Source organism: Vipera berus, assembly GCF_964194415.1.
Source record: "Vipera berus genome assembly, chromosome: 1".
NCBI lineage: Eukaryota > Metazoa > Chordata > Lepidosauria > Squamata > Viperidae > Vipera > Vipera berus.
The window spans coordinates 228,734,499-228,756,571 of record NC_138202.1 but is presented as its reverse complement, the minus strand read 5'-3'; the positions used below and the strand labels follow the sequence as shown (position 1 = coordinate 228,756,571).

Genomic DNA, 22,073 nt, shown 5'->3' with positions numbered 1-22,073 from the left:
GCAGGAAACAGAGCAATTAAAATTATAAAATAATGTCTAAAGATAGATACAGAATTCTTATATTTCACTATCTTCTGGATGTACTTTCCTCAAGAGTTTTGCTTTTGAACGCTTCCAAATTTAAAAAGAAAACAATTACACCAAAAAGCAATTTCCTTTAAGTTCAGAGTTTAAGGAGAATATCTGGAGAGAGTATTTTGCAGAAAGAACTACTCCAAAGTTGTATTTTTACTTAACAAATTATCCTAAAGTACAATACTTATTTATTGCTTTCTTGTTCTATTAATCAGTCAGCTGATTACTGTTGACCATCTAATATTTTATTATATAAATACCTCTTCCTTCTTCTTTGTCATTACAGCAAATACTTTGGTTTGATTGTCTGTATCCTGGGAAAGGCGATAATGTCCAAGCAGAATTGCATCAGTTCTGAGATTTAGAAGGAAAACATTTCATGAAAATGTTTCAAGTGCTACTAAAAACACTGCTGATATTAAATTACATCCTAGAATAAATAGGATTTAAATTAATAATGACTAAGTTAAATCCTTATTATTCAAAGAGCTTACTGAAACTATAATTAACTTTAGATTCAAACATGGTTTTCTTTCATTAAAGATAACGGTGTAATTTTCAAATCACTTGATCAATGCATTCTTTAGTCATCTAAGCAATGAAAAATGATAGTAGCTTTACTGTTTACCTAGTTATCAGGATCCAATGGACAATATAATTTTTTTTACAGATGTTGAAGATACCTTGTGTTTTTAGTCCGTAATCGAGGAACAATAGACTGAGGTTCTTCTGGAGCTGTTAGCATCATTACTTGGCCATCTGGGAAAAATCTCAGGTACCTAAAACAATTGTTCCAATATTTTTCCAATTTGGGTTTGTTCAGAAAAACATATCAAAAGATAACAATAAAATGAAGAAACATCTTTCCCAACATTAGAAAAAAGCTCTGAAACCTCACTGCATACAAAGAACCTTATCAAAGCATGTACCAAAAGAACATGTCAACAGAATTTTATTAACTATGATGATCCAGTTTTGTTGCTGGAAGTATTCCAGTAGTGGGATATCAGAATGAAGATTAACTAGGGTATCAAATTATGATTCAAAACCAGCTCATTTCAGGATTTAATTTGCATACTTTAAGCTAGCTCTGTATATTCATAGCCTGAGATCATAGAAGATTCAGAGTTTGGAATCGCCATACAATTTTCTCCTAGTAATTTTTAAATACCTTAGGAATTTCTAAAAGCAGAATTATAAACTTTAGTCACAAAATACATGGCTCCAGTTACCTAAGCCATCATGACTTTTTACGTACAGGTAATCATTTGAATTCACTGTATATCTTGGTTTGCAGCATTATACATAAACTGCATTGGAAGGAAGGCAAGATAGATAAGTAACTCAGTCATTTTAAAATGGCTATACCTATAATAGTCCACTTGGTGCCATGCCCGATAGAATCCATCAAGAGATTGTTCTCCTTGACGAATGTATGTTGTCTTGCTGATATATACCCCTATAAAATATGGAGGTACCTGCTTATTATCAATATATACTATAAATATACAATTACCGTATATACTTGAGTATAAGCCAACTCGAGTATAAGCCGAGACCCCCAATTTCACCCCCCAAAACTGGAAAAAGTTATTGACTCGAGTATAAGCCGATCCGCCGTTCTGCAAGCCTCCGCCACCGGCGGAGGCTGGATCCGCGCTCTGCAAGCCTCTGCCACCAGCAGAGGCTCGATCCGCCATTTTGCAAGCCTGAATACACAGGAATACCCTGTGTGGCCGCGGCTCTCGGGGAAGCCCTGGCTGTCCGCTTCCTCGCTCCACGCTGCCATTCGGGGCCCGCGCGTTCCCCGGGCAAATCGCGGCGCCCAGCAGGCGAGGAAACACGCCCGCTCCAGTCGCCCCCCCTTCCCTCAGGAGACGCGAAGCAAGTGACCGCCCGGAGCTTACCGAGGACTTGCGCGCGGCCGAGGCTTCGGTGCTTCCAGGATCGCACGCACCTCTCCCAAGCCGCCGCCGTCCGGAGACCTGCCGAAGTTTGGGGAGGTTTGGGGAGGCGCGCGCCTCCCCAAACCTCCCCAAACGTCGGCAGGTCTCCGGACCTCCGTGCCCTGCCTGCCTGCTTCTTTCCGCTGCGGAAAGAAGCAGGCAGGCAGGGCGCGGAGGTCCGGAGACCTGCCGACGTTTGGGGAGGTTTGGGGAGGCGCGCACCTCCCCAAACCTCCCCAAACGTCGGCAGGTCTCCGGACGGCGGTGGCTTGGGAGAGGTGCGCGCGATCCCAGAAGCACCAAAGCCTCGGCCGCGCACAAGTCCTCGGTAAGTTTTTTTGTTGACTGGAGTATAAGCCGAAGTGGAATTTTTCAGCCCAAAAAGTGGGCTGAAAAATTCGGCTTATACTCAAGTATATACGGTATACATATTTTAGGATTCTGAAACAGGGAGCCTATTACAATTTTCAATCTTCTTTGCACCATTTATCAGTTATAATCTCATCTATTGCAATTAATATATACCGTATTTTCCAGCGTATAAGACGACTTTTGAACCCTTGAAAATCTTCTCAAAAGTTGGGGGGTCGTCTTATACGCCGGGTCGTCTTGTACGCCGGAAAAAAAACTCTGGCGCGGCTCCGGGACACGGCTGGGCAGGAGCATCGGGCGGCTCTCCCCATGCGAAGGCGGCGCTGCCCGTTGGCTCTTGGCCCGAGGGGAGGGCCTCGCGCCCACCGGACTCACCTGTCACCAGCACCGCCCTCCCCCCCGCGGGGATGCGCTTCCGCCGGGCGGTGCTGTCGGAGACGAGCCAGCCTGGTGGCCGTGATCGGAGCTGCGCGCCGGACTAAGAGGCCGTTTCGTGAGGCGAGAGGGTGGCGGGAGGGGGGAAGGAGGAGGAGTCCCCAGACGTGGCAGCTCTTCCCGCCGCCCGTGGAGCGAGGTCGGTGTCCTCATCAGCCGCCTTTGCCTTGGCCAGAGGGATGCAGGGTGGGCACTTTAAGAGGCAGGCAGGCGCGGCGTCCCAGGCGGGGCGTGGGCGTGGCAGTCGCTCTCCCGGTTTGGCAAGTTTCCCGGCGGGTAACCAAAGAGCAGCCTCTGCTGGCGCTTACTCCAATGCGCTGCAACTAGGAGTGCGAGCCGCCGAGGATGGGAGAAGCAGCCGCTCGGGTGCATCAGCGCAACCGAGACGAGCCAGCAGGCAGCCGGGATCGGAGCTGCGCGCCGGACTAAGAGGCCGGACTAAGAGGCCGTTTCGTGAGGCGAGAGGGCGGCGGGAGGGGGGAAGGAGGCGCCGTGAGCAGCTGCTGCTGCCCGCCCTGCTTTTTGCAAGCAGGCTTCCAGCAGCGGGAGGCTCTGGGATGAGCTTTGGCACGTCTTCCCTGTGCTGTGCTGTCGGTGGCTCAAATCCGGAGTCTCAGCCTCCCAGCTGATCAGCGGAGCAACGAGCGGCTGGCAGGCCAGGTAGCCGGGTTGCTGCACGGATTCCCCCCCCCACTTCGGTTGATTGTCGAGCCCGGGGCTTGACAGCCGCTCCTGCTCAAAAGGCAGGGTTTAGCAGCCGGCGAGGCGCTCGTGCGGAGCTCTCCCAGAGCTGGCGGGCCAAACGGGGACTGGCCTCGCCTGCTCTGCGCCAGAGTGGTACCCGCGGAGGCGGCCAAGGGCAAGCAGGGCAAGGCCGCTCCTGCTCAAAAGGCAGGGTTCGGCGGCCAGCAAGGCACTCACGCGGGGCAATGGGGGAGAAGCAGGCTGATCGCCTTACAGGTACCTGGGACTCTGACGCACTTTCCCGGCCATGTGTGCCCCGAAGAAGCGCTGATCAGAAGTCAATCTGGTTGCTGCACTACAAGTCCCTGGGGAGGGCGGGGCCTCGCTCTGCGCCTGCGCGCGCCCTCTGTAGGGTTCCTGCAGGCCGCTGCCAAGCAGCATGCTTTCCGGCAGCAAGTGAGCTGGGAAGGAGCGGAGCGTGGGGGGAGGAGAAGGTGCCCAGGAAAAGCAGCCACACCGAGAGGCTGCACGCCCAGTCCAGCTCCATGAGGGGCAGGGTGGGAAGCCGGCCGGGAAGAGGGACCGGGAGCCCGGGCCGAGCGCGCCTCGGCCGACAGTGAGAGGGAAGCGCACGAGTTCTAAAAAAGAGGCTGCGGGCGGAGCTGCCCCGCCCTGCGCCCAATGGGAGAGGTTCAAGGTCTGGGGGGGGAAGCAGGAGGGGCGCCGGCCGTGGCGGGGTGGCGGCTGCCCTCCGGCGCTGCCTGCCGCCCGGGAAACACTGCGCCTCGGGGGCCGGCAGAAGCGCTGGAGCAGCGGGAGGGCCGGCGGGGCCAGTCGGGCCTTCGCCTCCTCTGCGACGGGCAGGGCATGTAAGTATTTTCCGGCGTATAAGACAAAACCTTGAAAAACTTCTTAAAAGTAGGGGGTCGTCTTATACGCCGGGTCGTCTTATACGCCGGAAAATACGGTAACTGCATTTAAAAGCAGGATAGATTTTTTCCCCCTTCAAATTATTATCCTTAAGTTGGAAAGACTTGGACTGCTATACAAACAAAGGTGGTAGGAGAGATATAAAGCAACTACCTGCAAATAATACCATAAACTGAATTCAACAGAGACAGGAGAGGGGGGAAAAAGGATCCTTGGCGGTTACACACCGATAACAGTTCTTACTCTCAGTGAGACAAGAGTTACATAAGTAGTTCCTCCTGCTCTCATCCTCCACAGCAGGCTCACCTCAACATGTGAAGGGCAAGAATGGGATAAGTGGGACTAGTAGAGTTTTACACTATTCTCCTTTAAATGAGAGGAAATAGTCACATATAGGATAGGCATGATGTCTAACTAGGACAGGTGCTAGGCATACTTGGCTAGGAATAAAGCATTTCAAAGTTACTAGAACTCATGCATTCATGCATAGACTTCTGTTGAGCTTTTTACAACCTTTCTCGTCTTTCTTCCTTGTACCCTCATCTCTGTATTAGCTTGTTTCCCTCCTCTCATTTCACTTTCTTCATTTCTTATTGTAAATGTTTCTTTCCTTCCTGCCATTTCTTCTACAGTACTATTCTTTTGTTTCTGTTTGCGTATGAGTGGTTTTTGTTTGCACACGCAGAAAAAGTCAATTAATTTTGTAAATGGGGCACTTTATTTACAAGCAGTTATTTTAATGAATAATTCAATTATTTTTGTTTTTATTTTCATGATCCAGTCCTTTATTGCAATGCAGCTTCTGGACACACACACACACATAAATTTTGAAACATGCTTATTCAATGAAAAATTTCCTTATTATCCAGAAAAACTGTGTCCTTGCCACACCAATTGTTTTCGGGAGGCTTTCATTCGCAATTCCTGGAAAGGTCCTTCCCAGAGAATATCTCATCAAACCCAAATATCACAATTATTCTATTTGGTGAGAGGTGATTAAAAAGGTGATTATGTGTTCTTTAAGTGGGACTGTGTTCTAAGGTCAAAGTATATATTTAGAATGCCAATCATTGTTAGTAGTCCCAAGTGCATGCCAGTCACTTTTCCAACCAATATATTTACAATCAGGAACTACTGCGGCAATTATACCACCCCTGTCTTTCCTGACTATCATTACAACAATGTTATTTCTTACCATCGAATCGAACTCTAGGTCTTTTCACAAACATTTCCCTCCATGAGGTATAAGGAACCATTTTATTACATGTCCTGCCCCAAACCTTCAAACAAGCCTGACGCCAGATTTCAGGGTCCCTGGAAAAAAGAGTGTAATCTGATTATAAAAATGTTAACACAAACAAGAGTATCAGAAGTATTGTATGTTACTGGTTATCAAACACTGCAAATGGTTGCATAGTGTCTTTAAATGAGACTTTATCATTCAATTTTGAACACATTCTGGAAAATTGCTCCTTGATAAGATTTAATTCATCCTGTTCTCTCCTGTATCAGTTTTATACTCTATGTGTGCATGGGCGTATGCTTTTAACTTGACTAGAATCAAATATCACAAGCAACGCCAGAATTACCTTTAAAACTCCCCTCTTTCTGTATATATAACTGCACAAGTGTTATACATGCCATATCAGAATAATAGAGCTTCTCAGGTTACAAAACTTTAAGGAATACATTAATAGGCTCAGCACAGTTTTATTCAGAGGTTTAATTCAAAGTCACTTTGATCATATCTTTGAACTGAATCAAACTGAATAGGAAAGTCAAAACAACTTTTTCCCCCAAATTGATATGAATAGTCAAATTCAATTAGTTTAACAGATGGAATGAAATCAACTGTTTGAAATGGAACCAACCTGCAAACCTCCAATAAATTTGTCAGAGGAGAATACAAAGGATGATTAGGGAACTAGAGAAAAATTGCCTCAATACTGTTCCATTAATGGAGACATATCACTACTTTCCATCATTAATCTTCACATTTTCATAAATTTCTGATTTTTTTATACTTTTTATTTCATATTTTTTTACTTTCATGATTTTAAACTATAATCTTAAGGTGACCTTAGTTTTTCAGAACAAAATTAAAAGAATTAAGTCACTGAATAACTTGCATTTATAAAACCATTAATTAACTGCAGTAATAGTAATTCATTTAAACACTTTTAAGGAATAAATGTATTATTTTGCACTAACAGGTTTATTTGTTAATTGGCTGGAAGTGATGCCTGATAATTAAAATGAGTTTTTAGTTGCTTTAGTGAAGCTTTTTCTTCAAAAAATACTTTGTATTATTAGTCAACTGATCACATTTTCTACCTAAAACTTTGAAAAACTCAAGTAATTTTTAGTAAAGACCTTATTTTTATAACCACAAAAATTTGGTTGTCACCATTTATTTCAAAAATCCTAAAATTACTCACTTTTATCCAGATAAATGAAATTTTTATTGCATGATAGTTTCAATTTTACCTGGCACAAATGTAAAAACCTCTGCAGACCAATGATAACTGTTCTAAAGATCTCAGGTCCAGATCACTGGAAACTACCCATCGAAAAATATACATTAACAGCTCCATAGGCAACACTATGGGGAAAAAATGTAAAAATTAGAATAATTCCAGTAGTCTGATTTGGATCCATGCTATAAAAAAATGTGGGGGAGGCTCCTTGGCATCCAAATGACTGACTTGGGATGGAATCTAATGCTGGTATTAATTATCCTCCCTCTTTTAGTCCTTGGTACCAAAAGTAAGCAAGCAACAAAAAGCAACTGGAGAATCACTGAACTCTCCAGAGTAACTTTGGTGGGACCTGAGAAGCTTTAGGGAAAGGTCCCTTCTGCTTCCAAGGATGAACAAAGGATTCCACCCTTAATGTGGTACTGTATTATACTAAATAAACATTAATGCATCTTCAAATATAGTTTTTTTAAAAAAAAAATTACATTAAGCATGATATTTTTATCCAAGCAGCTATTTTTGCAGGTTGCTGAATTTTTCATGAATCATTCATTTTACAAAAATAATTACTCTGCATGTCAACATGTTTACATGTACAGTGCAATTCTAATGTACAGTATTCTAATAACAATGGATGTGAATATCTAAACATGAAATTGTCTTCTTTCAATTTCAGATAACAAAATGTGTGGTAACAGCACATATTCATTTTTTTAATTGTTAGATTTAAAATTGCAGAACAAGCACTTACAGCAACTATTGTTACAATTAACAGATTGTTTTTATAAGTCAGCATTCAATGAGGAACCCAGTGAAATTTAGTATAAAACATAACTTATAGTTTATAAGATAACTTTAAACAAAAAAAATCTATAGATCCCTATATTTAGAATAAATTTCTTGTGCTAAATGTATTTACTACCAGGAAAGCATTATGTTAAGCATGCAACATATATTAATTGTAACAATGAAAGAACTATTTTTATTGCTAAAATCTATACAGTTCCTGTTAAACATCTCAAACAGTTTTCACCTGTTCAGTATGGTTACTGAACATCCCTTTCATGGTCTTCTGTACTAAAATATGCCCACTAATTTCCTACAGAAAATGTTCTTTTACCTGAGATATGAGTCTGATTCAGATCAAGCTCAGGCTGACACAATTTGATGGATGATTCCTGAAGAGTGAGTTGTTGAAAGTAAGAGAGAAGGTCAGCCATTTTGCTATCATCCTCATTATCTTCAATGCTAGAAAACACAGGCATAATATGAGACCAGAAAATCATAATACAACAGATGAACAGATTAACCCTGTTAATGTTAAAGGCCATTAATGTCAATATTTACATTTACATACTGATTAGTATTTGGCAAAGGAAATGTTCCCAAACATGAAGAACACATTGATGCATATATTGCCTTAACAGCTTCCCAGAATTGCAAATAAGACACAAGAACCAGTAAAAGAGAATGCTGCAATGATTTTCCCAACTGCCATTTTTCAAGTTTTTAATCTTTCAAAGGGTTTTATTACTACAAAGGCAAAACATTTGGATCCTGAGAATGAAAGAATAAAACAATTGAGCCCAAAATTTCTGTTGCTAAGCAAGACAGTTGTTAAATGAGTTTTGCTCTATTTTACAACCTTCCTTGCCACAGTTGTTAAGTGAATCACTGCAGTTACGTTAGTAGCAGAGTTATTAAATGAATCTGCTTCCCCAGTGACTTTTGTCCGAAAGTTGCAAAAGGTGATCACATGATCCCAGGACACTACAACAATCTAAATTCATGCCAGTTGCCAAGCATCTGAATTTTGATCGTGTAATCATAGGGATGCTGCAATGGTCGTGTGAAAAATGGTCATAAGTTACTTTTTTCAGTGCTGTTGTAATTTTGAATGGTCACTAAATAAATAGTTGTAAGTCGAGGACTCTCTGTATTTTCTTACTGTGATAGGAGAGTTGGCTCCTTCAGTTCATATTGGATTTCCCATACTGGAATAACTGAATGTATCACATTGTTCTTGCCTTGTTTGGGAATATTCCCTTCTTGCTTCTTCTAGTTCCTTCACCAATAGTATAGGACAAAGTAAATTCTGTTAGAAAAGTGGTAATTTGAGACCTAGAACAGCCTTATATATACCGAGTACACCTTTTTCAAATAATACCTACATATATATATATATATATACATATATACAGATAATCGCCCGGCTGCCTTGTTCAGGGTGACTCGCTCCCTATTAAACCAAGAGGTGAGGGAGGAACCCTTGCAGGGTCGAGCCGAGGAATTTGGTCAATATCTGCTGGATAAAATCGCTCGGATTCGAACTGGTCTGGACTCCAACTGGGCTGAGATGGAAGAACAAGACATGGACAGTCTTGTCGACGTCATCTGGGAAGAATTTGATCCTGTAACTCCTAAGGAAGTGGACAGGATTATGAGAAGGTTGAGCTCCTCCACATGCTTACTGGACCCGTGCCCTTCCTGGCTGGCCTATGCAGCTCGAGAGGCGACACGAGGCTGGTTCCTAGCGGTCATCTCTGCTTCTCTGAGTGAGGGTCACTTCCCCACCGCCTTGAAGGAGGCGGTGGTGAGACCTCTCCTCAAGAAGCCCACCTTGGACCCATCCTCTTTGAATAACTTTCGTCCAGTCTCCAATCTTCGCTTCCTTGCGAAGGTTGTTGAGAGCGTGGTGGCGCACCAACTTCCTCAGATCCTGGATGAAGCGGTTTATCTAGACCCGTACCAATCGGGTTTCAGGCCAGGCTACAGCACGGAGACGGCATTGGTCGCTCTGATGAATGATCTCTGGAGAGCCCGGGACAGGGGCCATTCCTCTGTCCTAGTCTTATTAGACCTCTCGGCGGCTTTCGATACCATCGACCATGGTATCTTGCTGCGACGCCTCAGGGGACTGGGAGTGGGAGGCACGGTTCTGCGTTGGTTCTCCTCCTTTCTCCAGGGTCGCTCGCAGTCGGTGCTGACAGGGGGACAGAGGTCGACCCCGAGGCCTCTCGCTTGCGGAGTCCCTCAGGGGTCGGTCCTCTCGCCTCTCCTGTTCAACATCTACATGAAACCGCTGGGTGAGATCATTCGCAGTTTTGGAGTAGGGTACCATCAGTATGCTGATGACACCCAGCTTTTTATCTCAACTCCTAACAATATCAGTGATGCCCTAGACGTGATGTCCCGCTGCCTGAAAGCGGTCCGGGAATGGATGGGGAGAAACAGGCTTCAACTGAACCCGGACAAGACTGAATGGCTGTACGTACCGGCAAGCCAGGAGATTCAGAACGTCCCACTGCTTAACATTGGGGACAAGTTACTTCCCCCTGTTGATAGGGCCCGCAACCTGGGTGTCCTCCTAGACTCGCAGCTCTCCCTGGAAGACCACATTGGAGCTGTGACCAAGGGGGCCTTCTCCCGGGTTCGACTAGTTCGCCAACTACGGCCTTATCTGGACCTGGATTCCTTACGTACAGTCACCCATGCCCTTGTGACATCTCGCCTAGACTATTGTAACGCTCTCTACATGGGGCTGCCCTTGAGATCCACTCGGAAGCTTCAACTGGTGCAAAGTGCGGCGGCACGGACACTCTTGGGAGCCTCCCGATACTCCCATATCACACCTCTCCTCCGTGCGCTGCACTGGCTTCCGGTTGCCTTCCGTGTGAAGTTCAAGGTGCTAACAATGACATTCAAAGCCCTACATGGCATGGGTCCGGACTACCTACGGGAGCACCTTCTGCCGATGTCAGCACCCCACCGTCCTGTGCGCTCCCACAGAGAGGGCCTCCTCAGGGTGCCACCGCTCAAGGAATGTCGGCTGGTGGCCCCCAGGGGGAGGGCATTCTCAGTGGGTGCGCCAGCCCTCTGGAACACCTTACCAACCGAAATCCGGATGGCCCCTGACCTCCGTACCTTCCGTCGCGACTTAAAAACTTTCCTGTTCCAGCAGGCTGGCCTGGCATGATAACGTTAATTGGGGTCCCAGTTTGTGTTCATTAGTGTTTCTTATTATTTTATTGTTCGGTCTGCATACCTTCCTTCCTCTGTACACCGCCCCGAGTCCCTCGGGAGAAGGGCGGTTTATAAAAACTAATAAATAAATAAAAAATAAAATAAATATATGCATACATGTATACTTACTAGCTTTTCCCAATACTGTCGCCTTCTGGAGATCTGGTATAGGTAATCTTAAACTCAATATCTGGGACCAATTGCATAGCCAGACGGTAAAACTTAATAGCTAAAAATAAAAACAATCTTATTTAAATTGATTGTACATGCAGTTTGGAATAAATATTAAAAATGAACTTTTAAAAATCAGTGCATTAGCAGAGTTCTTATGCAACTTTTCTTTTAGTTATTGCACTATAAACTCAAAATATATTCTGCAAAAAATGATGGTAGAAGATACAATTGCCATTATTAATTACAGGCCATTTTAATACATAAATATTTAATTATTTCCATACCAACCTGGGGGGGAGTAGAGCCATGGATTGAATCAGCAACAAGGATCATTGAATAATTATTTTATTTATTTTATTTTATTTTTATTACATTTATATCCCGCCCTTCTCCGAAGACTCAGGGCGGCTTACAAGCTTAGCAGTAGCCTAATTAATTGTCAGGTCAAGGTAAGTACTCTCAAGATTAAAACGTAACAATAAAACTGGCAGTTTCTTGGACCACTTAGCACATTTGAAATGTTGAGAACATATTTTGGCCACTGTCTTGAATAGTATGACCAATTATAAAGCACCCATTCACTGTAAAGCAAACTGGTGAGATTGTGGCCTTATCATCCAATATCCCAAGATGCTTGCTTGAATACATGAAGACCACAAATATTCTTGGAAATAAAAACTAGGAGCCTCATCTAGTGGCCTGGCCACTAGATGAGGCTCAACACATGCCAGAGAACATATACACAGTATATACACAGATTATCTGAGTGTGGAGGTTCATTCTCTGAGCTTGTGGGTTGGTTTCCAACATTTCATTACCAGGCAAGGTAACATCTTCTACAGAATTTAGGGAAAGTCAGTGTTGGTGTTGTTCTGCTTATAAGGGCTTCGTGTGATCAGGTCTTGTGATGGGAGGTCACATCAGGTGAGTGATGGGTCAGGTGTGGGTCATGTCAGGTGAGGGTCTTGTGAGGAGTCAAGTATGGGAGATGAAGTGCTGCTTGGGGGAGTTGCGTGGGTTGGTTGAAGATTGGTGATTTTGTTGATTGGTTGTGCAATTGATTTGAATTTTCAGGGTTTCATAGGCTGGTTGTAAGACAATATGTCTGTTGATAGAATTGCTTGTGGAGTGTCAGGCTTCAATAAACCCGGATGCGTGGTGGGTGATAGCTTGGCTGATGATTCTTGTATTGCTCCAATCAAATTGGTGCTGTTCGGGGTCAGTGTGGGTAGCAATAAGGGATTTGGAATCGAGGCGATTGACTGCCAGCTGATGTTCATGGATTCTGGTTTTCAATTGACATGATGTTTCTCCCATGTAGAATTGTATACAGAAGTATACAGATATTCGGCACTATTGCCAACTTACATGGGAATGCAACGGTCAGACTTGCCTGCTGCTTGGAGACTTTTGCTACAAGATGATCATTGACCCGCAAACAGCTACACTTCCTCCATGAATGCCTCCACAAACCCCCAAAAGTACATGCTACTGACCACTGATCAAACACTCACAAGAAATGGAAACTAGCTTTTCAAAATGGATGCAAAATGCTTTGATTCATGATCACTGATGTTCACAACCGCCTGGAAAAATACCAATGCATCACCGACAAACCCCCCCCCCCCCGCAATGCCTCAACTCCAATGGAGAGGACCTGACAGACCATTTGAAAGCAAGATCCACAGGAATGCCAATAAAACACAAACCCAAAAACACTACTTACTATAGGAGAAACTCAATGCCATCACCCCAAAACCATAAGATGACAACTCAGAACTATGGATCAGAAATCTACCCTAGAGACCTCTATCAGATGATGAAAAGACTGTCCTCACACATGGCCTCAATTTCAACCACAAAGATGCTGACTCCATTGAATTCCTAGCCAATCTTGAATCCATTCTAAAACTGAACCACCTGGGCCAAGAAAAACAAGACATCAGGCAAAAAATTATCCCCAGACATCAGGCAAAAAATTATCCCCAATGTACAACGCAACAGACACAATTAAATATTCAGCCAAAAGGAGAAGAGAGGAAGACAGCACTAAAGAAACTGAAACAAGACAAAAGCATCAGACAAAGAACTGTGGTCATAGACTACATCAGCAAAGCTGAAAACCATTTAAATGACACCGACACCTAGCAAATAATCCACAACGATCCAACAAATTAGCTAGAGAAGAAAATAAAAGTCACCCCAAGAAAAATGGAAAAAGTAAAAAGCTAATACCACTAGAGAGGAAGTACATGCAGCCAAAAGAATCCTCCACGCCCAGGTTCTACAGACTCCCCAAAATACACAAGAATGGGATCCCCTTATGCCCAATTGTGTCTCTACCCACAACACTGATGTTCAAACTAGCAAAAACCCTGCAGAGGAAACTCTCAGACACCTGGTCAATGACTCAAGCCACTCAATAAACTCCCCAGAACAATTTCTCCAACTCATCAACCACACCAAGATCAACAAGGAAAAAAACATGGTCTCCTTCAACGTCACCACACTCTTTACCTTGACTGACATCAACTTGGCTAAACAAACCATACATCACCTACTCACTAAATACCATACCCACAAAGATGACTCCACCACAGAACACTCCATGTCCACAGAAACCATCATGAAACTTCTGTATCTATGCCTCAACACATACTTGGGAAAATCTACAAGCAAATACAAGGCACCCCGATGGGCTCACCCATATCAAGCCTAATAGCAGAAGCAGCCATGCAACAACTTGAATCCATAGCCCTACCCACCATCCAACCAAACTTTTGAACACACTACGTCAACAATACCTTCGTCATCATCAAATACTCCCAAATTAAAGAAATAGACCAACTGCTCAATAACATATTCCCTGGCATCAAATTCACAAATGAAGAGGAAGCAGACAAAAGACTCTCATTTCTTGACATCAACATAAAGAGAGTAGACAATAGGTAAAAGGTAAAGGTTCCCCCGCACATGCATGCTAGTCGTTTCCGACTCTAGGGGCCGGTGCTCATCTCCGTTTCAAAGCCGAAGAGCCAGCGCTTGTCCGAGGACGTCTCCGTGGTCATGTGGCCGGCATGACTAGACGCCAAAGGCGCACGGAACGCTGTTACCTTCCCACCGCAGTGGTCCCTATTTTTCTACTTGCATTTTTACGTGCTTTCGAACTGCTAGGTTGGCGGAAGCTGGGACGAGTAACAGGCGCTCACTCTGCTACGCGGCACTCGGGATTCGACCCGCCAAACTGCCGACCTTCTGATCGACAAGCTCAGCGTCCTAACCCACTGAGCCACCGCATCCCATAGAGTAGACAATGGAAAACTGGAAACCATGTCTACTGCAAACCTACTCACGCATACCAGATCCTCAGCTTTGCAAGTAACCACCCCACCACATACAAAAGAAGCAGTGTCCAGACCCTCTTCAGAAGGGCCATGACACACTGCAGAACCACAGCACTAAGAAAAGTGGAAGAGAAACAGCTGCTTGACATCTTTCAAGTGTGCTTGTTTTTGGAATGAGGGATGATTAAAGGGCCAGATCAGTTTCCAACAATAAAGGATTTAATAAAGGAGAATACTATATTTGTAGCTAAGAGCTGATATGGGGCTCCTTGGTGCTCTTTGAGCTTGCTTGTTTTCTTGCAGATGTTTCATTACCCAAACTATGTAACATCATCAGTGGTAGTAACTATGTACCAAAGCAACAGCCCAACCTCCCACAACAGAAGCTGTGTAAGGACTTTATTTAGATGAGCCCAAACACACTGCAGCAACTCGGAACAATAGAAAAAGGAAATAGAGCATCTATACATCATATTCCAACAAAATGGAAAGCCCTTCAAAACATCCTAAGCAGACCAAAAGACCCAACAATCCCAGAAGAAAAAACAAGAGTCATCTACAATATAGTGTACAGTGTAAGGACTGCAACAACCACTGTGTAGGACAAATAGGCAGAAGACTGACAAAACACATCCAAGAACACTAACTAGCAGTCAGAAGACATGATGAAAGTTCTTTAATTTCACAACATACAGATTTAACCATCGTTTCAATTGGGAAAACATGACCATCCTAGACCAAGCCAAGTTCAAAAACACTAGGGAATCTCTGGAAGCCTGGCACTTTGACAAATCAGCCATCAATAGACACACAGGCATTAACAACATCTATAGATTATGCAAAAGAGACTATCACTCAGCCCAAAAAGGAACAAAAAGACACAAATATCTCTCCACCAGCAATCAGCACCCAGATCAGAATACATTAACTCCCAAGGTTAACATCAGACCAACAACCAAGTAAACAATACCCCAGTCAAGAAACTATCAAAGAAGCCAACAGCAAACAGCCCAATCAAAGAATATCTAAGACCACTCCCACTAACACTGACAGGCAAGCTGCTAGAATATAAATTGACAGCAAACAGCACTCCTTACTAGCACTGATGATGTTATCTAGTTTGGGTAATGAACTGTCTGCAAGAAAAACAAGTTCAAAGAGCACCAAGAACCCCTCAATAAAAGATTTGTCCCCAGCTACTAGATGGGGTGATGTTCTCATATGCCAGAGAACAACAGTATATACACAAATTATATGCTGGGGCCATGACAACCACTTTGCCTCTTAGTAATTAATCTTTATATTGTAGTTTTCACTATAACAATAAATGGTTTTATCTGAGAAGGAGCATGGTCCAAAAAATTAATATATGACATTAATAGATTACCTTCATAAAGAGCCCCATTTTGCTCTTGTTCCACTGCCTTCAGGAATAGTTCTCTTGCCTGCACAAAAATTAGTCATTTGTTTTTGGAATACCTTACATATAGGCAAAGAAAATTAACTTAAGAAATGAACTATAACCTTCTATTAGTATTTTTTTTAAATACTAATTTTTAAAAAATCATAAGCAGTTTTCCATGGCTAATTAAATTTTAATAAACAACCTAATTATGGACCTAAACTGATTAGTTTAGTGCACTGCAATCCTGTATTTTTTACTTCAATATCTGATCTTATTTTTAATCATATTTGTGCCTTTACTTCTTTGAACATAAATTCAAACAAGTATACAAGGAATTCAGGACAAGTTTTTTTTTCTCCTCATAATCCTGACAGCATTATTCCAATAAGATACAGCTCAATTGTAAGAATAGAAATAAAAAAATAGGTACATACTGAAATACTAAATGATGAATGTTAGCAGTTTAGGAATAGCAATAACAATAGCACTTAGACTTCACAGTACTTTACAGCCCTCTCTAAGCGGTTTACAGAGTCAACATATTGCCCCCAACAATCTGGGTCATTTTACTGACCTCGGACGGATGGAAGCCTGAGTCAACCTTGAGCCAGTGGGAATCAAACTGCTGGCAGTCAGCAGAATTAGCCTGCAATACTGCATTCTAACCACTGTGTCACCCTGGCTCTTAGGAGGTTTAAATTGTTTACCTTTTCCTCTTTTGCAAGTTCGAGTTTCCCTTTGGTATCTATGGTCTTTAATAAAGAACCTCTTGTTCTGCAGGATCGAGTTTCCAGACCTGTAGAGCTTCCCCCTGGGGTAAGTTCAAACATCCACTGGGCTCTGAACATCTGAAGCTCTGCCTAAAAATCCATTTTTGAAGAATGATCAATAAACATTATAAAAAGCAGCAGCTGAAGTTCTACAGATAGAAAGAAAAAGGAATACTGCATTTTAGGGATATATGTTCCTATCAAGAATATGAAGTATTTCTGTCACATGGATAGAAATATTTTTCTACTGTTGATTTTTCATGCTCCCTAATAAACAATTATTTTTATGAAAAATAATTATTTTCAGGATTGTTGTAGCTGCATCCCCCAAAATAAAACTGTTTCCATGTAAAACTAATATACAGGAAAGCTTTAAAGTGTTGAGACAAAAGTACAAAGGCACATGGGATAAAGAATAAAATTGTACATACGACTTTATGAGTAAAGATAAAACAGCACACCTCAAGATTTGCTTCACCAGAACTGTCATTGTCATCCTCCTTTACTATGTCAGAGCAACAATCTTCTTCTCCTTCTGCCTAATGAAGAAAGATCATGTTAGTATTCCAAGTCATTATATATTAAAATCCTAAAATCACATACTATAATCAAGAAATTTGTTAGAGATGGTCCATTTTAATCAGTTGCTCAGACATTTGCAATGTTAATGAAAAGCCCTAAACAACTTATGCCTATCCCTAGGTTACCTAATCGCTTCAATATAGGCCTAATTAATCCTTATATTTATGATAGATGCCCTGCTCACGCACTTGTTACCTCCCGTATAGATTACTGCAATGCTCTCTACATGGGGCTGCCCTTAAAGACCACCAGCTAGTGCAGAATGCGGCCGTGCGGGTAGTGATGGGAGCATCCCGATACTCCCATATTACACCCCTCCTGCGTGAGCTGCATTGGTTACCGGTTGCCCTCCGGGTGAGTTTTAAGGTGTTGGTACTTACCTTTAAAGCCCTACATGGCCTAGGCCCAGGATATTTGCAGGACTGTCTACTGCCGGGAACGACTTCCCATCGCCCAGTGCGCTCACACAGGGAGGGCCTCCTCAGGGTGCCGTCGGCTAGACAATGTCGGCTGGCGACCCCCCAGGGGGAGGGCCTTCTCTGTGGGTGCGCCAGCCCTGTGGAACCAACTTCCCCTTGAGCTCCGGATGGCCCCAGATCTCCAGTCCTTTCGCCGCGGCCTTAAAACATTCCTTTTCCATCAGGCTGACCTGGACTGACAGGAATTTTTAAAATGTTTTTAACTTATTATTGGGGCTGCTAGTTTAATTCTTTTTTTAACTTTTGTATTATTGTATTTTTATTGTTGTTAGCCACCCTGAGTCCTTCGGGAGATAGGGCAGCATATAAGTCCCAAAAATAAATAAATAAATAAATAGGATGTCTTAGTGATTCCATGACTTACTGAAATTCCTTTAATGTTATGGAGGTAGGTATTTCCTGTGGTATATACTGCTAAGTTTGTAAGCCGCCCTGAGTCTTCAGAGAAGGGCGAGATATAAATGGAATTAAAATAAAAATAAAAAAATAAAAAAATATCCACCCTGGGAATAAATTGATTCTGAAGATTACAAAAACTTCCATAATGCAAAGGTTTTGCCATGTCCTGACAATGTATCTATTCCCCTAGACCAGGGGTGTCAAACTGCTGGCCTATGGGCTGGATGTGTCATGGCGAAACCGTGCCCACCCCATTGTTGGCGATGGAAAAAAAGTCACGATACGTCACGACACGTCACGTGACATTGTGAGTTTGACACCCGTGCCCTAGACTGCCTCTTGATTTTATTATGTCAGTGTAATTGTTTATTTTGTTAGTTTTAAGGATTTTTTTTATTGCTTCACTTAAAATTTCAGAACTGTTTCAGATGTTTGAGCTTTGCATTACCACAATGTAGGAAACTCAACAAATATTTCTGATGTTCAGTGTGTATGCATTCAAAATTTGCCAGTATACAACTGGAAAACTGATTCCTTCTAAGATAAGAGTAAAAATTGTCATTGCGTGTTGAAGCCAATTCTATAATCCTGCTGACAAAATAGTATCCAGTAGTAGCATGGATGGGAGATTGCAGAACACAGATACTTAGAGCTATAGCTTTGATGTCCTACAAGAGGAGGTACCACATCAGTGAGCTTGTGGGAGCAGAGTAACCTTCCAAAAGGTCTCCTTGTTATCTTAATAATTGGGTAGATTCACAGTAGGAAAAGCAGTACCTCAAATAATCAAGCCCAATACAAATCTTTCACTGCAAGCATTGTCTGAACTTTGTACCTTGTATCAGACAACAACCTATCTATTGCATTTTTGCACCAATTACCATTTCCAACTACTCTTCAAGGACAGATAAACATACTGCAGATCTCAAGACACATTATAACTAAAGAATGGGTATGATATGTAAATGTGTCTTGTTATAGTCTTCACCTGCAGATTAGGACTGCTCTCAAATGGCAAATCTGATCCCCTTGGGGGAGGGCAATCTCATCCAAAACAGGTTTTCCCGCACTCTCTAAGTCCAGCTTTCTATTTCCCAAAGGCACCTTTGTTTTGTCTGGATTTAATTTCAACTTGTTCTTCTTCATCTCTGTTATCAAGTTTAATGTTGATGAAAGCTAACTGCTTCATTGGAATTAGATGATAAGCAATAATAGAGATGTGCATTATCCCTGGTTTAAAAAACTGTTCCATTAAAAGGCCCATCAAGTCTGATGTTCCCACACTCGCATTCTTTTCACTCTCTCTATAAAGAGAATATTGTATTTCAATTATTTTATTTCTTTAATCAATTTGTAAAACAACGTTCTGTCCCACTTATAATTCTCAGGGCTTTCTATGAACTTCCATGAATTTAAATTGTAAGACCTCTCAGGAAACAGGGGAAGAGAGACAATCAAATTTATACATTGTACATAACTAAAGAGTTTTTAACAGAGTTTAGATTTAACTTGGTGCAGTATGTAAATTGTAATTTGTAAACCAAGAAATGTGGTATTTCTTCAAGGCAGATGCCTGGTGAAGCTACATGCAAATTAGATCCTTGCTCTCCAATGGGAACTTCTAACAAAAACTGGAGCACATGGACTCAGCTGATAATCAATGCACTACTAAAGGAAGAGGGGATAATACCTTCAGCCATTAAACTTCTTAAAAATACTTCCCTGGATCCACTTATCCAACCTACTACTGCTTGAAAAAGATGCAGAAAAGGAAGCTAGGCAGACAGATTATCTGGATCCTTTCTAAACAAGACATGAAACAGAGCACTTGTTTTTGTAGTTGCAACTTGAAACAGCTGTGATGCACTCTCCTTTCCTGTAGACCTCTCTGCAAGATTCAGTATCACAGCATGGTATCTTTTTGAGCTGCTTGCAAGAGAGGGGGACTGGAAACAGTTTTGAAGTAGTTCCACTTTTTTCTGAGAGGGAAGTATCAATCTGATGCTGTTGCAGAAGCAGATGTCAAAACCTTGGACATTTTTCTGCTTGGGCCTTTGTAGCCTTTGGAACAATCTCCTTCATGTAAAATCTGCACTACCTACATGATCTATTAGAGAATGGATTCTCCAGATCAGAAAAAAATTAGGGGACTGGAACCCAGAGGCTTGATTTTCTCAGCAATAGACCCTTCCCACTGGAACACCAAGTTAGGTGAGCCTCTTCCATGATGTTTCAGAAGATGACAAAAAACAGACCTTTTAAAGAGTCAAAGACAAGTCTATATTTATTGGTTTTGCTAAGGCATTTTAGTTTTTATTAAAAATTTTATTTCGTATATTGTATACCACATAGAATTGGCAAATGGGTGGCAAAAAGTCTCAGTAAATGCACATTCACTACAGCTTGACCAACAAATCAGTTAAACTAGATGTGCCCATCTAATTAATTTGGTTCTGTCTGATTGTTAAAAAACAATTTAACTTTGCCAAAGTTATTAAGGTGATATTCCATTTTTTTTCTTGAAAATAATCATGTGAAAAAGAGAGCAAGCACGCAGATGTCACTTTAGTCTCTTGCTAGCGCTTCCCAGGGATTTGCTAGAAACAAGCGCCTATTTCTATTCTGACATCCTGAACCGCATTCATCCAGCATCTTACTCCACCTGTTTCTGACATCATGGGGAAACCGCTTATTTAGCTAAAAACTTCAACACCTTCTGGCGATGGATGGGTATTTTTGGTCTTTTCGATCGAATCTACTTAAAAGACTGCTGCTGCATAACTCGGCCTCCTAAATCTTTATTGCGCTGTAAACTGGATAGCGTGCTCAATTGTATAGCGCAGGGGTCAGCAACCTGAAACAGTGAAAGAGCCACTCGGAACTGGTTCCCTCACAAAAGGAAAAACTGGGAGCCGCAAAAAATGAGTGCGCATGTGCGTACATGCGCGCATGCGCAGAACAGGATTTGACTGAAAAGTGGAGCCAAGGCGAGATATGCACCTACCCTGCATATTTGAATTGATTGCTTGAACTTTTTTAGTCCCACTTTTTTTTTTTGGACTGCACATGGCAGAGGACTGGGAGCCGCAGGAGACAGCTGAAAGAGCTGCATGCGGCTCGGGAACCGCGGGTTGCAGACCTGTGGTATAGCGTATCTTTCCATATATATATATATATATATATATATATATATATATATGTAGGTATAGCGTATCTATCTATCTATCTATACCAGGGGTAGGCAACCTCGGCTCTTTTATGACTAATGGACTTCAACTCCCAGAATTGAAGTCCATGAGTCACAAAAGAGCCGAGGTTGCCTACCCCTGATCTATACATATCCTAAAGCTATGTTGCGTACTTTGTTAACGAGAGGCTTCTTTATTCGCGAAGCACGTTCAAATTATAACATTCCACAAACGTTCAATGAGGGGCTTGAACTGAGGCGATTGTGAGCCTCGCGTATCGACTGCCTCGTCTCCCTCTTGCCCGTCGCCCCCTCTTGAGGGCGGGCCTACCTATCCGCTACACAACGACAGTCTGTTAGCGCGCGAAACCCCCCCCCGTCCTTCTCGCGCTCTCGTCACGCGCACTCGCTCGGCAGCCCCTCCCCTCACCATGCTGAGGCTGAGGGAGCCAGGCCGTCCGTCCAGCTGTCACTCTCGTCCGACTGCAGAGCTCTGGCCGTTTCGAATTAGGGCGGCCTCTCCGGTTGGTTGAAGGTTTCCGCTCCTTCTCAAGGGCCGTCGGGTCTCTTTTTGGACTCTTATTCACCTCCCTCTCGAACGGGTACCAAGCAGGGAAGCAAATTTAGCAGAGTTCTCGGTCAGAAAAGCGAACTACGCAGCGGGAGTCACTGCGAGCACGGCGTACGGCAGCCATTTTCTCAGACAACGAGGAACGATTAAAAGCGCGCGAGGGAACGTCAGCCGCCGAACGAGATGGAGCAGACGAAGCAGCGGAGTGCGCATGCGCTTA

At 42.9% G+C, this 22,073-nt stretch overlaps 1 protein-coding gene across 5 annotated transcripts in view; it reads right to left on the bottom strand.

The window, feature by feature from the left end:
* Positions 1 to 22,053, bottom strand: part of FBXO9 (F-box protein 9) — a 28,579-nt gene extending 6,526 nt beyond the window's left edge. Inside the window, exons 1-11 of one of the 5 annotated variants that reach the window (XR_014024702.1) lie at positions 21,713 to 22,053; positions 17,067 to 17,174; positions 16,573 to 16,725; positions 15,848 to 15,905; positions 11,072 to 11,171; positions 8,040 to 8,167; positions 6,930 to 7,044; positions 5,638 to 5,756; positions 1,444 to 1,534; positions 759 to 854; positions 336 to 429 (exon numbers count right to left, since the gene is read on the bottom strand). Coding sequence is in view for 3 of the 5 variants with exons in the window: in XM_081314602.1 (XP_081170728.1) it covers positions 336 to 429; positions 759 to 854; positions 1,444 to 1,534; positions 5,638 to 5,756; positions 6,930 to 7,044; positions 8,040 to 8,167; positions 11,072 to 11,171; positions 15,848 to 15,905; positions 16,573 to 16,725; positions 17,067 to 17,174; positions 21,713 to 21,715 (1,065 nt within the window). In the remaining 2 variants the exon portion in view is untranslated. The remainder of the gene's footprint in view (positions 1 to 335; positions 430 to 758; positions 855 to 1,443; positions 1,535 to 5,637; positions 5,757 to 6,929; positions 7,045 to 8,039; positions 8,168 to 11,071; positions 11,172 to 15,847; positions 15,906 to 16,572; positions 16,726 to 17,066; positions 17,175 to 21,712) is intronic. The other 4 variants (XR_014024703.1, XM_081314602.1, XM_081314603.1 and 1 more) reach the window with 4 other exon arrangements.
* Positions 22,054 to 22,073: the final 20 nt, after the last annotated feature.